This window comes from Astatotilapia calliptera, chromosome 23 (genome assembly GCF_964374335.1).
Source record: "Astatotilapia calliptera chromosome 23, fAstCal68.1, whole genome shotgun sequence".
In the NCBI taxonomy this organism is placed as follows: Eukaryota; Metazoa; Chordata; class Actinopteri; order Cichliformes; family Cichlidae; genus Astatotilapia; species Astatotilapia calliptera.
The window spans coordinates 34,321,552-34,334,051 of record NC_137443.1 but is presented as its reverse complement, the minus strand read 5'-3'; the positions used below and the strand labels follow the sequence as shown (position 1 = coordinate 34,334,051).

General features: G+C 42.5%; 1 protein-coding gene across 4 annotated transcripts in view; it reads right to left on the bottom strand.

Moving 5' to 3' along the window:
- The window catches only part of zranb3 (zinc finger, RAN-binding domain containing 3), a 128,700-nt gene that overhangs the window by 82,752 nt on the left and 33,448 nt on the right, over positions 1–12,500 (bottom strand). For all 4 annotated transcript variants that reach the window (XM_026158746.2, XM_026158745.2, XM_026158744.2 and 1 more), the window contains exons 8-9: positions 10,491–10,625; positions 2,152–2,271 (exon numbers count right to left, since the gene is read on the bottom strand). In XM_026158746.2, coding sequence (XP_026014531.2) covers positions 2,152–2,271; positions 10,491–10,625 — 255 coding nt within the window. The remainder of the gene's footprint in view (positions 1–2,151; positions 2,272–10,490; positions 10,626–12,500) is intronic.

Genomic DNA, 12,500 nt, shown 5'->3' with positions numbered 1-12,500 from the left:
AGAGACAATCCAGCACATAACAGCAGGGTGCAAGATGCTAGCAGGCAAGGCATACATGGAACGCCATAACCAAGTGGCCGGCATAGTGTACAGGAACATCTGTGCGGAGTATAACCTGGAAGTCCCGAGGTCAAAATGGGAGATGCCCCCAAGGGTGGTGGAGAATGACCGAGCTAAGATCCTGTGGGACTTCCAGATACAGACGGACAAAATGGTGGTGGCTAACCAACCATAGTGGTGGTAGACAAACAGAAGAAGACGGCCGTAGTGATCGATGTAGCGGTTCCGAATGACAGCAATATCAGGAAGAAGGAACACGAGAAGCTGGAGAAATACCAAGGGCTCAGAGAAGAGCTCGAGAGGATGTGGAGGGTGAAGGTAACGGTGGTCCCCGTGGTAATCGGAGCACTAGGTGCGGTGACTCCCAAGCTAGGCGAGTGGCTCCAGCAGATCCCGGGAATAACATCGGAGATCTCTGTCCAGAAGAGCGCAGTCCTGGGAACAGCTAAGATACTGCGCAGGACCCTCAAGCTCCCAGGCCTCTGGTAGAGGACCCGAGCTTGAAGGATAAACCGCCCGCAGGGGCGTGCTGGGTGTTTTTTTTATATATATACATACATATATATACATATATATATATATATATATATATATATATATATATATATATATATATATATATATATATATATATATTAGGGGTGCAACGATACACAAAATTCACGTTTCGGTTCGGTTCTTCGGTGTCACGGTTCGATATTTTTTCGATACAAAAATAAATGTTCATGCCTTTTTTAAATTTGTCATTTATCAAAATTATAAATATATATTTTAACTCAAACGTCCAGTTTTTAAATTTAATGTTGCTGAAACAACAAAGTAATAAAATAATAAATCTGATCGAGAAATCACTCATCTTTGGAAAAGAGAGTTTATTACAGAGAAATGGCTCTTTCCAAACTAAAAGCTATACTGTCCGCTTCTTCTGGGCTATATTCTCAGCAGCATATTAAACATATCAGGTCCCCATAAGGAGAATCATGTGCTAACGGCTGTCTAAATGACTCGGGTAAAGTTTGTAGCATGTATGCTTGTTGTTTTTGTCTGCTTCCACTTGTCTTTGCACTAGGATGCTGTCGGAGTAAATGTGCAGTCATATTCGTTGTGTTCCCACTAGTGCTGTCAGCGTTAATCTCGTTGAAATGACGTTAATGCCACAACGCGGCAAATCTCCGTTAACGAGCTACCGCGGATCGCCCCGTGCGTGGGGCTGGACGGCCAACACGTTAACGAACTAACTGCACTAACACACTAGTTCACACCCATGTAATTGAGCATTGCATGGCACATTCAACATACTGTTTTACTTTAGTCCATGACGCGCTTACCTTCAGGGTCATACGTCACATGAAAACCAAAATAATTCCAAACGCCAGATCTGAATGAGGGTGGGGGAGGTTCAATTTGCCATGTTGCAAGGAGAGCTTAACTTCTGTCTCGCTAGCTTGCCCTGCGCTCAGTGAATCTGCGTTCGACTACTCCGCCTAGGCTGCCCTGTCGAGCACAGATCCACTGAGTGCTCAACACAGACAGCATCATCAGAAGGAAAGTTGATAAAATAAATAAAAAGTTTTGTATTGTTTGATACATATGCGTACCGAACCGAAAGCACTGTATCGAACAGTTCAATATCGATACGAATATCGTTGCACCCTTAATATATATATATATGTTACATTGTAGGATGTTAATATGGGCATGCTGCACAGGCTGTGTCAGAAACTACATGCTAATATACTCCTGACTGCGCTGAGTATATACCCAATAGTATGTGAGGTGCATACTGCTTCCTGGGGAATATTAAAGTACAGCTGGGGAGTTTGAGTGGAGGCCTGAGTGGGTCACTGAGTTTGGAGCTAGCGTGTGAGATATGGAACAGACTGTTCTGTATGGAGATTTCCAGGAGAAGCAGCAGCATACTACAAAATTAATTATACTTGAACCTGAGCTAGCAGCTTTTAGAATTTCAAATAATTCACACACCTCTCGCCAGTGTTGCTACACATCCTACAGGCACCACCACAGCCGTTGCTTACTGCCGCTTTAACACATTTTAGAAGCTCCAGTTGCCCGCAGAGTGCCCGAGGTTACCTTGGCCTCGATGACGGCCTCGGTGCAGGCCTGCAGCATGGTGAGGTGGTGGGCGAACACCAGGAACTTCAGCTGCTCTGCCTCCAGCATCATCTTAATGTAGTCCTTCACAGCTCCCGCCTGGCCACACACACACACACACACACACACACACACACACACACACACAAAAATAGACACAGATGAAAGAGAGCTACTGAATCCATCACTTCACCAGTCGACCACACACAGAGGAAGCGGCGAGATCAGTGAAGAAGTCAATTAATCACCGCGGCATCCTTTCCGTGTGATCGATTCTCTATTGAATGCCAGGGATCCAGACTTTAAAAGGAAAGTGCACACAGAGCGACTGGGGCGCATTTGTCAGCTCGGAGATACCAAGAGTCAAATCAATAACTCACAACTTGGCTTATGCTTGGTGTGTTTTTGGAATTTCTGTTTTTTAATTTCGGTGACAATAACAAACAAGCAAAACTCACCTTTTCATACATGAACAGGATTTACAAAAAAATAATAAAATAAAGACCTTTTATGTCACATATTGCCAAAACTGATCTCACCAGCTGATATTGGCCTATCACTGGTATATATATCATACACTATGTGCAGATATTAATGGTGTCATTTACACAAAGTCAGATGAAGAAGCAGCAATATTAACAGTTAGGGCTGCCATGATTAGTCGACTAGTCGCGATTACGTCGACTATCAAAATTGTCGACGACTGATTTAATAGTCGATGCGTCGTTTGAAGCTTTGCAAGATCCCAAAAGACGCAGGAATGAGTAGTAGGATTTAAGAGTGTAATAATGGACTGAAACAGAAGATGGCAGCACTGCATGTACAAGGATGCCAGCTGCCGTTAAACCCCGAAGAAGAAGAAGCAGTGTCCGGTATTGTAGCTGTGTCCAAATTCAGGAACCGCATCCTCCTGTGCCCACATTTGTAGGCCAATTACGTTACAGCGACACGACGAAGCCTGTCCAAATTAGAAGACTCCGACAAATGCGGCCGACAAAAGCGCCCTTCATTTCCCGAGATTTGAAGGATGGGTCGGGTGTATCCTTCGTGGCCCAACCTATCCCAGAATTCATAGCGTGGCCCAGCCAATTCCAGTTTCCAACAATGGCGGCAGCTAGTTAGTTTTAATATTACTCTTATTATTCTTTCTGGGTCACAAAATAAACTTTTAACATATTTTCAGACAAGAATGTAGCTGTGTAAACCTCAAATATCTGCTCAGTTTATCAAGACATCACATATTTTCAAAAGCGCTCTGACGTTTTCGGAGACGTCTGTTACCCACTAGCTCGATAGCTAGCCGGGGTTCAATGGTCACTAGAGCCGATGAGAACACTGAACTCCCAGCAAATCAGTTTCAAACCCCCCGCGGTCTTTCGTTACTCAGGTTAAACATGTAATATAAGTCACTTAGATAACTAAAAAATGTTATTGTTTGGCTTTTTTCAGTGTTTTATTTGTTCCTTAGTAAATCGGTTTGGTTGAGATTAAAGTTATACTTTTTACACAGCTAATAAACGTCAAGCAGACAGCTGATTATCAGAAGTGTGAGATGCTCGAGAATATACTCCGGTGTCCCGTTATATTTTAGATAGCAAGGAGTTTATTAAACTTCACCGAAACAATCTTCAAATGTCATTAAAATTTAACAAACTATCATCTTGTCTTTATTTTTAGTTAGCACCTTAAACACTTAAAGCTGTAAGCTAATGATAGTTATATAAGAGCAGACGCATGCTGGTGCAATACGTTTTATGTCCAATGGGTGCATCATCTGATTAGTCGACTAATCGCAAAAATAATCGGTGACTAGTCGACTATCAAAATAATCGTTTGTGGCAGCCCTACTAACGGGTTTACAAACTGACAGTTTGAACTTTTATCGCCAGCTTTATTGAGGCCATAGCACTTTATTATTATTATTGCATTATTATTTCCTAATAATGTAACTATCATCAGGTATTTGACTGGGCTGATATTTTAGGAGATTTTATATGTGAACACATTCAGGACTTGCAAACACTCCTAAGAATTATTACCTGTCAAAAGTGACAGCTGAAGCCTGGAATTAATGCAGGATATAAAAGTTTTTGCTCATTTTACTTTTTGCATAACCACATTTTTTTTCCCTCCTTCATGTCGGGCTTCTGATTTATGAAGTCAAATGGTAACAATGCTTAACCCCCCCTAAAAACATCACAGTCCAAGTTTAATGCACTTTTGTTTGTTTTCTGCTAAAGCCTCTGACCTTGATTGACGGTGTGAGTCTAACAACCTAAAAATGAAGCGGCACAGTGAGGTAACTGTAGCCTGCAGGTATCTGTATCTATCATTTCACCGTGCGCTGGTGCCCAGCGATCACACTGTGATGGCTGTGGCCTGCTCCCCGCTACCTTCTGCAAGAGCTGTACGAGCGTGTCATTGAGCATCCGCACTCGGCTCATTTCAGAGCCCCGGGCCATAAAGCAGCCAAGAATAGCACCAACTAGTGAGAAATTCTGAGGTTTGAGTTGAGTCAAACAGAGCCCTTACTAGACAGTTTTTGGAGACAGGCCCTTTCTCTGTGGTGTGAAGTCCACCCTATAATCTCCGCACCTCCTGCAAGCTGACAACCTCTGCAGCCATCACACACCTGATGCTCTGGTGGGAGAACCTCTGCTTCGCCTTGCTGATAATTAGCCGATGCGCCTGATAATGAATCTCTCCGCCAGGCCTGCCCGACCCTGTTCTGATCTGGGGGGTCCTCATTACTGACGGCTCGGCTTCGCCGTCTTCCTTCCGCTGAGTTTAATTAGTGCACAAACTTCTCGGCTGTCTGAAGCGGCCCGTTAGCTTGCTTTAAAGTCCAGCATCAGAGCTGTCCTCTCTGGGTAATTGGGAGCAGATGCTTGGCGGGTAAAGCAACAAAAATACCCCAAAGGCGTTTGGCAGCTTCGTCGCCAGGCGGACTGGCAGGCAGGGGCCGTGATGCTTGTCAGAGTGACATAGATGTGTGAATCTATCATACCGTTCCACCCCTCTCGATGATCCAAAAAAAGAATAAAGCAAGCTTTCTCTTTTTTTTCCCTCTCTTTCTCGGAAGTAGAGAAAGTGTGAACCAGTAGCAGAGGAAATGAGACTCGGCCGGCAGTATCGGCTTTGAGGTGGGAGAGCAGGTCGGTGTGGGTGGGGGCTTTGTAATGAAAGGAGGTCCAGTGTTAGGCTAAACTGAGCAGAAATCCAATCAGCAAACAACACCAAGCGCAAAAGAGATCCAAGCTTGGAGGCAGGCTGAGCGGGTAGCGTGTCGATGATTGCGTTCAGTGGTTATCTCCGCTCTTCGTTAACCTCGGGGCCACACTCCTCATGGCTGAGGGCGCTGGGCTAATTGAGAGGAATGCCAGCCCTCGAACATGGCAGATGATTGGAGAGGGATACTATATCTGGTGGAACTGTTTGCTCAGCTACAAATATAAGAGACTAGGGAACTGCCTGTTCTCTTGGTAAGAGGCTAGAAGCAGAACAGAGGTTGAAAGCTATATTAGTGTAAAAATGCTTCCACTGACGAACAGGAAATGTTAGATTCTCAACACTAGTTGCTCTGACCCCCCTCCCCCGCCGGCCTTCCTTAGACTAAATGCCACCTTCCCATATTGCTCTCATTAAAAAGAAAAAAAGAAGTCACTTCAGAGAGCCGACAGAGTTTCCATAGCAACAACATCACAGAGATGCTATTTTAGTGCGGTGTGTAACTTTGATATAAGGGGTAATCATGCCAGGCTGGACGCAACAAAATAATACCTCAGTTATAACTCCCTACTTTGTCTAAGTGCTTTCACTGGCAACCATTAGGTTCTGTTACCATGGCAATGATTTTCCCATGAGATCTCACTGAGTGGTTGGCCAAGCGCTCTGAGAATGATGCTGTGCCATCAATTCACCATTTCCTGAAATAGGAAAATTAATAAAAAAACAACATCATCGAGCTAATTTTTAAGCTATTTGGGTGATATAATGTATGGCTCTGGGTTTGTTGCTTGTGAGATATTTGAAGGTTAATGTGAACAACAATGTATTTTCCTATTTTCAGTTATAGCCACATATTGTTACAATGGTAAATACTAAGTATCAAATTATGAAGCAAGCTTGTGTTCAAGAAATACCGTTTTGCAGTTTTTTCCTACTCTTACATCTATCTGTATGATGTCAATGAGAACAGATACACCACCATGGCCATTGTCAGGACAGAAGCCCCACCCACCAGCTGCACATACAGTAACTTATTTTTATGAGGTGTGGCAGAGGAAAGTCACCTTAAAGATAAGGGGAAGGTAGACAACTCTACACTAGGGAAAACAATCGAAACAGTTATTGATTTCAATTCAATCTCATTCAGTTTAATTTAATTAAATGAATCATTTATATAGCATCAAGTCACCTCAAGGCGCTTTATATTATAAGATAAAGACCCAGCAATAATACAGAGAAAACCCCAACAATCAGATGAGCAAGTAGTTGGCAAAAGTGGAAGGAAAAACTCCCTTCTAAACAGGAAGTATCTCTGGTAGAACCAGGCTCAGGGAGGGCCAGCCACCTGCCACAACCTGTTGGGGGTGAGAGGAGGGAGGCAGGACAAGAAACAGCGACTGTCACCCTGTCCACCACCACTGCAAACAAGAAGGGGCTCAGAGCCAAATCACAGATGAAATCCCACCTGGTTATGAAGTAGAGTATAGATAGATATAAATAGGGATTTGCGGTTATGAATACTTTCTTACAGACTATTATCTAATGATGCCCATCTATATTCCCACCTGCCACAACCTTGCAGTCTATCTCTTTAAATCCGCACCTTCTGCATAAGATGTAGTCCACCTGTGTGCACCTTCCTCCACTCTTATACATTACCTTCGACCCTCTCACAAAATCCACGACATCTGGCTTTCTGCATTTCTCTCCTTAACACCAAATCTACCAAACATCTCACCTCTGTTCCCTTCACCTCCATGTCCACTGAAGCCCACTACGATCACCACTCTCTCCACCTGCGACCACTCTCTACCACTTCATCCGACCTACTCCACAATTCCAATTTCTCTTCTGACATCCAACCTGTGGGGCACGTGTAATGTAACAACTTCAAACTCATAATCCTGTTCTTCACATACTCTTCCTTCAAGATTATTTCTGACACAAACCTTCCCATGTACCTGGGCTTGGGACAGCCAATAGGAATAAAGTGTCTTGTTCTACTTCCTATAAACTGGTATCGTGATTATTCAAAGAATTCAGCATCAGCTGAGGCTAGTTTTTCTAGCAGTAGAAATCAGTAACAATGTAAAATATTTAAAATGATAGTAATTTCAAATACTTTAAATTATTTTAGTGTTTTCTGTTAATCTCTGTTCATTACTGTTCAAATGAAAAATGAAACCTCAGTGATGAACTCCCAATAGATGCTATTTCCAGGTCTAGCATCATACAGAATAGACAGACATGTTAGTAGTATTAATGTTCTCTTTCCTAAATGTCAAAGCGGTCTTTAAACTTTTCCTAAACTGTCAGCTCTTTCAGCTCTTTCAGACAAGAACAAGAATGATCGATTTAACCACATTTTCTTGATACTGATTAAAACAGATTTTCCTGTTTTTCTCAAATCACATTCAGTGTGCTTCCCTTCTATGTTCTGAAACTCGAACCACAGTGTTAAATAAATGTATGAATGCTTAGTGGTCATATTGAAACCAAGGTTGTGTTTTCAGGGGTGCTGAAAAGTTTACATTTGTACAGCCTGTAGCCACTACAGCAGGGCTAGTGGTCACAACAGTAAACGCTGGAAGTAGACTTGCACCAACAGAAGACTGAGTGCATTAAGTATTTCCCCCCTTCCTGCTTTCTTAGGTTTTTCCACATTTTTCATACGTGAATGTTTTAGATTATGAAACAAATTGTAATATTAGACAAAGATGGCCAGAATAAATGCATTTATTAGGTGGAAAAAAAGCAATCCTCCCTTTGTTAAATCATGAATTAACTACAGACTTTGATTTCACAAGCTACACTCAGGCCTGAGTGTAGCAGATCTGTTGTATCAACAATTTCAATTCATCCTGTCACAAGCTACACTCAGGCCTGAGTGTAGCAGATCTGTTGTATCAACAATTTCAATTCATCCTGCACCAAACAACAGTCAGTAAAAACCCTACAATAATACAGAAGAAGCAATAACATGAACCCCTATCACAGGGGTGTCCAAACCCAGGCCCCAAGAGCCGGTGTCCTGCAGGTTTTAGATGTGTCCTTGATCCAACATAGCTTATTTAAATGGCTAAATGACCTCCTCAACATGCCTTGGGCTACGTTCACACTGCAGGTCTTAATGCTCAATTCCGATTTTTTGATCAAATCCGATTTTTTTGTCTGCTCGTTCACACTACAAATAAAATGCGACGGCAAACGCGCTCTAGTGTGAACGCTCAAAGCTTCACACTAGAGCGCGTGTAGACTTGCGCAAAAGAAGACGTCATACACAACGCGCTCTGTTTAGACCCAGAACAAACTATATTGTTTGACTGATGGCCCTTAATATAAAGACTTCGGACTTCACGTTTCCCAATTTTTGCTTTAAGTTATTTTGTTATTTACATAATAATGTAGATAACCTAATAATGATCCTTATTGCTGTTTTAGAGGAGCGGTGCTTCAAAGGATAGTTGCAGATTTCTGTCAGAACCTGCAGGTTATGCAGTACAAATAAAATGTTCACGTTTCTCCAACGTTGTCTTCCCAGCAGTTTCACCTTTGACCTTAGAACTGAAGAAGCTTTTCGGAAGAGAGGCGAAACGTCTTCAAGCAACTTAAAGAAGTCCAGACACTTTTCTTTGCAATCTCCTTTGACTACGATGACCTGGATGACTGAGAACCTTCACAGACTTTTAACAGGAAGAAACCTCCAGGAGAACCAGGCTCAGGGTGGGGCAGGCATGTGCTGTGATGGTTTAATGGATAAGGTGAGGACAAAAAACTTAAATAGAAGCAAAGTAAGCTAACACATCATGCCAGATAAGAAACAGATTAGAGACAAAGTTATTGACATCTGCTAGCCTGAAAAGTCGGCACATAGCAGTGCAATAATCATTACAATATCGTATTTGATGCTCTTCTTTTAATTATTGACTTTTGGTTCAACAAAAAATATAGACTCTAAAACTGTTGGATTGGCTTATGGTGTAGGCTCAGTCATAAATCGTAAACAAGCTGATATAATATCTGACATTCACTGTTTTCTTGGTACAGCCTGCATTACTCTTCTTACTGGTAGTGACGACAAACCAATGTCCTAGATCAGGGGTGGGGAACTCCAGGCCTTAAGGTCCTGCAGCCTTTAGATGTGTCCTTGATCCAACACAGCTGATTTCAGTGGCTAAATGACCTCCTCAACGTGTCTTGAAGTTCTCCAGAGGCCTGGTAATGAACTAATCATCTGATTCAGGTGTGTTGTCCCAGGGTGACATCTAAAACCTGCAGGACACTGCCACTCGAGGCCTGCAGTTGTCTACCCCTGCTCTGTTAGGCTTGTGATCCCTAGTCTGTAAATAAATGTGTAGAAGGACTTCAAACAAATAACATTAAAAACAGCAAAAGTTTTAAAAAATGATTTGCATAATGAAATCTCATTGGCTTTGATTTTAACTACTAGTCTTAAAACACCTAAAAAAAATGAAATACTTTTCAAAAACTTTATTTTTTAATTAAAATTTAACTTTTTAGGACTTTTGAAAAAAGCTTGAATAATATTACACTGCGGGAAAATTAGTTTTCGGCCTGCTCTGAGCCAATACCTATAATGCTAATATTCAGAAAGCTCTTTTCTTCATAGTAACACCACAGAACAACACATATGCAGAAGAACTGCTGGATATCCGTCATCCAGTTGGATGATCTCACTCATAACTTATTCTGTGTGTATGCAAGGCCACGATTGGTGCAACAGTTTTATGGATAAAAAATGCTAACTAATTAAAAAAAAACAGCTGGAGAGGTAATATTTAAAATCCATTAGTCAAACAACAGGTTATAGCGTCTCTGATGGGGACTATTTTCGGACTGTGGTGCATTTGTGAGAATGGATGGTGTGTGTGGGATTGATAAACTACAGTATGTGTGTTCATGGTAATGAAGTAACATGCCACCAGAGCAACAGTGTTGCTCATTGATCATTTGGACAACAATGCGGCCCTATGGGGCTTTGAATACCCCACACAATAGAAAAATCCCCTGCTTCATCTTTCAAAGGTATTCCTGTATGTAAGATATAACAGCAGCTGGTCTTCCTTTACCTTGGCGATGGCTGTTTGCTTGTACATCTGCGTGACCAGGCCCATGACTTCAGTGAAGGGGGTGTCCGTCGTAGCAGCCCCCGACCCCAGGCTCTTCATCAGCCTCTCCCACTCGGCGAAGCTAGCCGAGGCCTCCTGCAAAGCAAGAAGAGGGCAAAGACATTGAGGCTGCGTCCTTTACTTCTTCACCCACCCTTTTCTCGCTCTTGTTCTCTCTACTGTTTTTGAGATATAAAGGGCAAAACAATTAATAGTGCTGCTGGGTGTCCTACTTTTCCTGGAAGAAAAAGAAAGAAAGAGGGAGAAAAGAAAAAAATGCCAGCGATAGAGAGCGAGAGAGATGGAGAATTCCCAAGGATGCCACCCCCTCCGACTGGGCTGCTGTGTTAGGTGGGTCACGAGCATCTCCCAATTATAGCTGCCTTGTGACAAGTCGGGGTCGAAGATGGAGAAGCAGCCCGGCCGGTACAATAAATCAAAGACGCCTCGCGTACTCTCAAGGTGATTGGCGAGAAGTATTTAAGGCGGGAGAGGAGAGTGGGAGAGGATCGCAGTGGGAAAGGCTGCCAGCGAAGAGCAGCATATGCTGCCTCCCCACTCATAAACAAGACACACAGAGAAGCTCTGCATTTGTTGCCGACATGTAGGTTAGCCTTGTTTATCATAAAAACACCACTCAGGAACAGCATGTTTTTCTTTTTTAAGACTTTCTAGTACAAGACAAGATAATTATATAGAAATCGGGCATGAAAAGTAGCACGGGGAAAGTTTGAGTCAATCCTTCTGCAATAAATTCGGCTTGGAAATAGTTGTCAAGTTCCTTGGCTTTTTCAACCTCCAAACTGCTAACTTTGAATTGCTTTGTGATTGGAGCTTATTTTGGGCCTCTTGTTCATCACCTCGCTGTCTTAATTCAAGCTGCAATGTCTGACAGCAGTGAATGTGTAAAAAAATTCAGCAGCAACAAACACTTTCTTAAAGCGCTGCATATCAAATGATGCAAAACTGTGAACCATATGGCAGAGCGATGGAAGGTGGAGGTGGGCTGCGCCTGATTAAGCACATACATACACATAATGGTGAGGTGGGTCAAAGAGGGGAAGGGGGGGGAGGAAGAGGTGTGAGAACTGGAGAGAAACCCTATTAATGCACGCACAGGCTTCGTCGGGAAGCAAGTTTCACGACTGCATTTCCCGCACTGTGTTTTCTGGACTCCTTACATGAAAGCTTTGCACCATTTAGTGAAAAAATTTGCATTTCAGTGGCTTCGAAACCTCGTCAAAGTCAAGGATGGCTGAATGAATAAATAGTATCGTATTGCTGGAGCACAAAGCTGCGCTTCCTTCATGTTTTTCGCCCTCAGATGTTTCACTCAGAAGCACCTGCATAAACACAGTTGGAGCCGTGCTTTTTTCCTAATTAAAACTGTACATTCAGGCATTTCTTTATAATGTGCTAGAGGAAAAAAAAAAACCCTGAGTGGCTAAGCACTCCACCCTCGATGATATTCACCAGACTAACACTGACTAAAGGCCAAGGCTGAAAATGTAAAGGGCAGGTGGGGCATAAAAAGTGTCTGGCTGTGGAAGATAAAAGCCATCATTAGGGAGTAAAATGAGATAGGAGGAATGAACTGGTGAGTGCTCCTGGTATACAGATACAGTACAGTATATATTGTCAGTTAGCAAAATGAGGCTTCAAAAAGACAGTTTGTTTAGAGGGAAAATAACGTCCACTCGGTCTTTTATGTTTTATATTGTTCACATTTTCCTGCCTGTGGGAGGCAAAATGGATGTGGATTCGGGTGACTGGCCGTTTCACACTTCCTTTTCTCATCTCTGAAACCAGTCCATTTAGCTGTGAGGATGAAACGCCTGTCTATTCTTCTTAGCAGAAATGTGTTAAAAAAAAAACGAAAAAAACTTGCAGATTTGTCTCACGAACAAAAATAAAGGCAAAAACTGCAAAGCAGAACAACCCGTGCTCTTTTGTTTTCCCACCAAAGAAAAA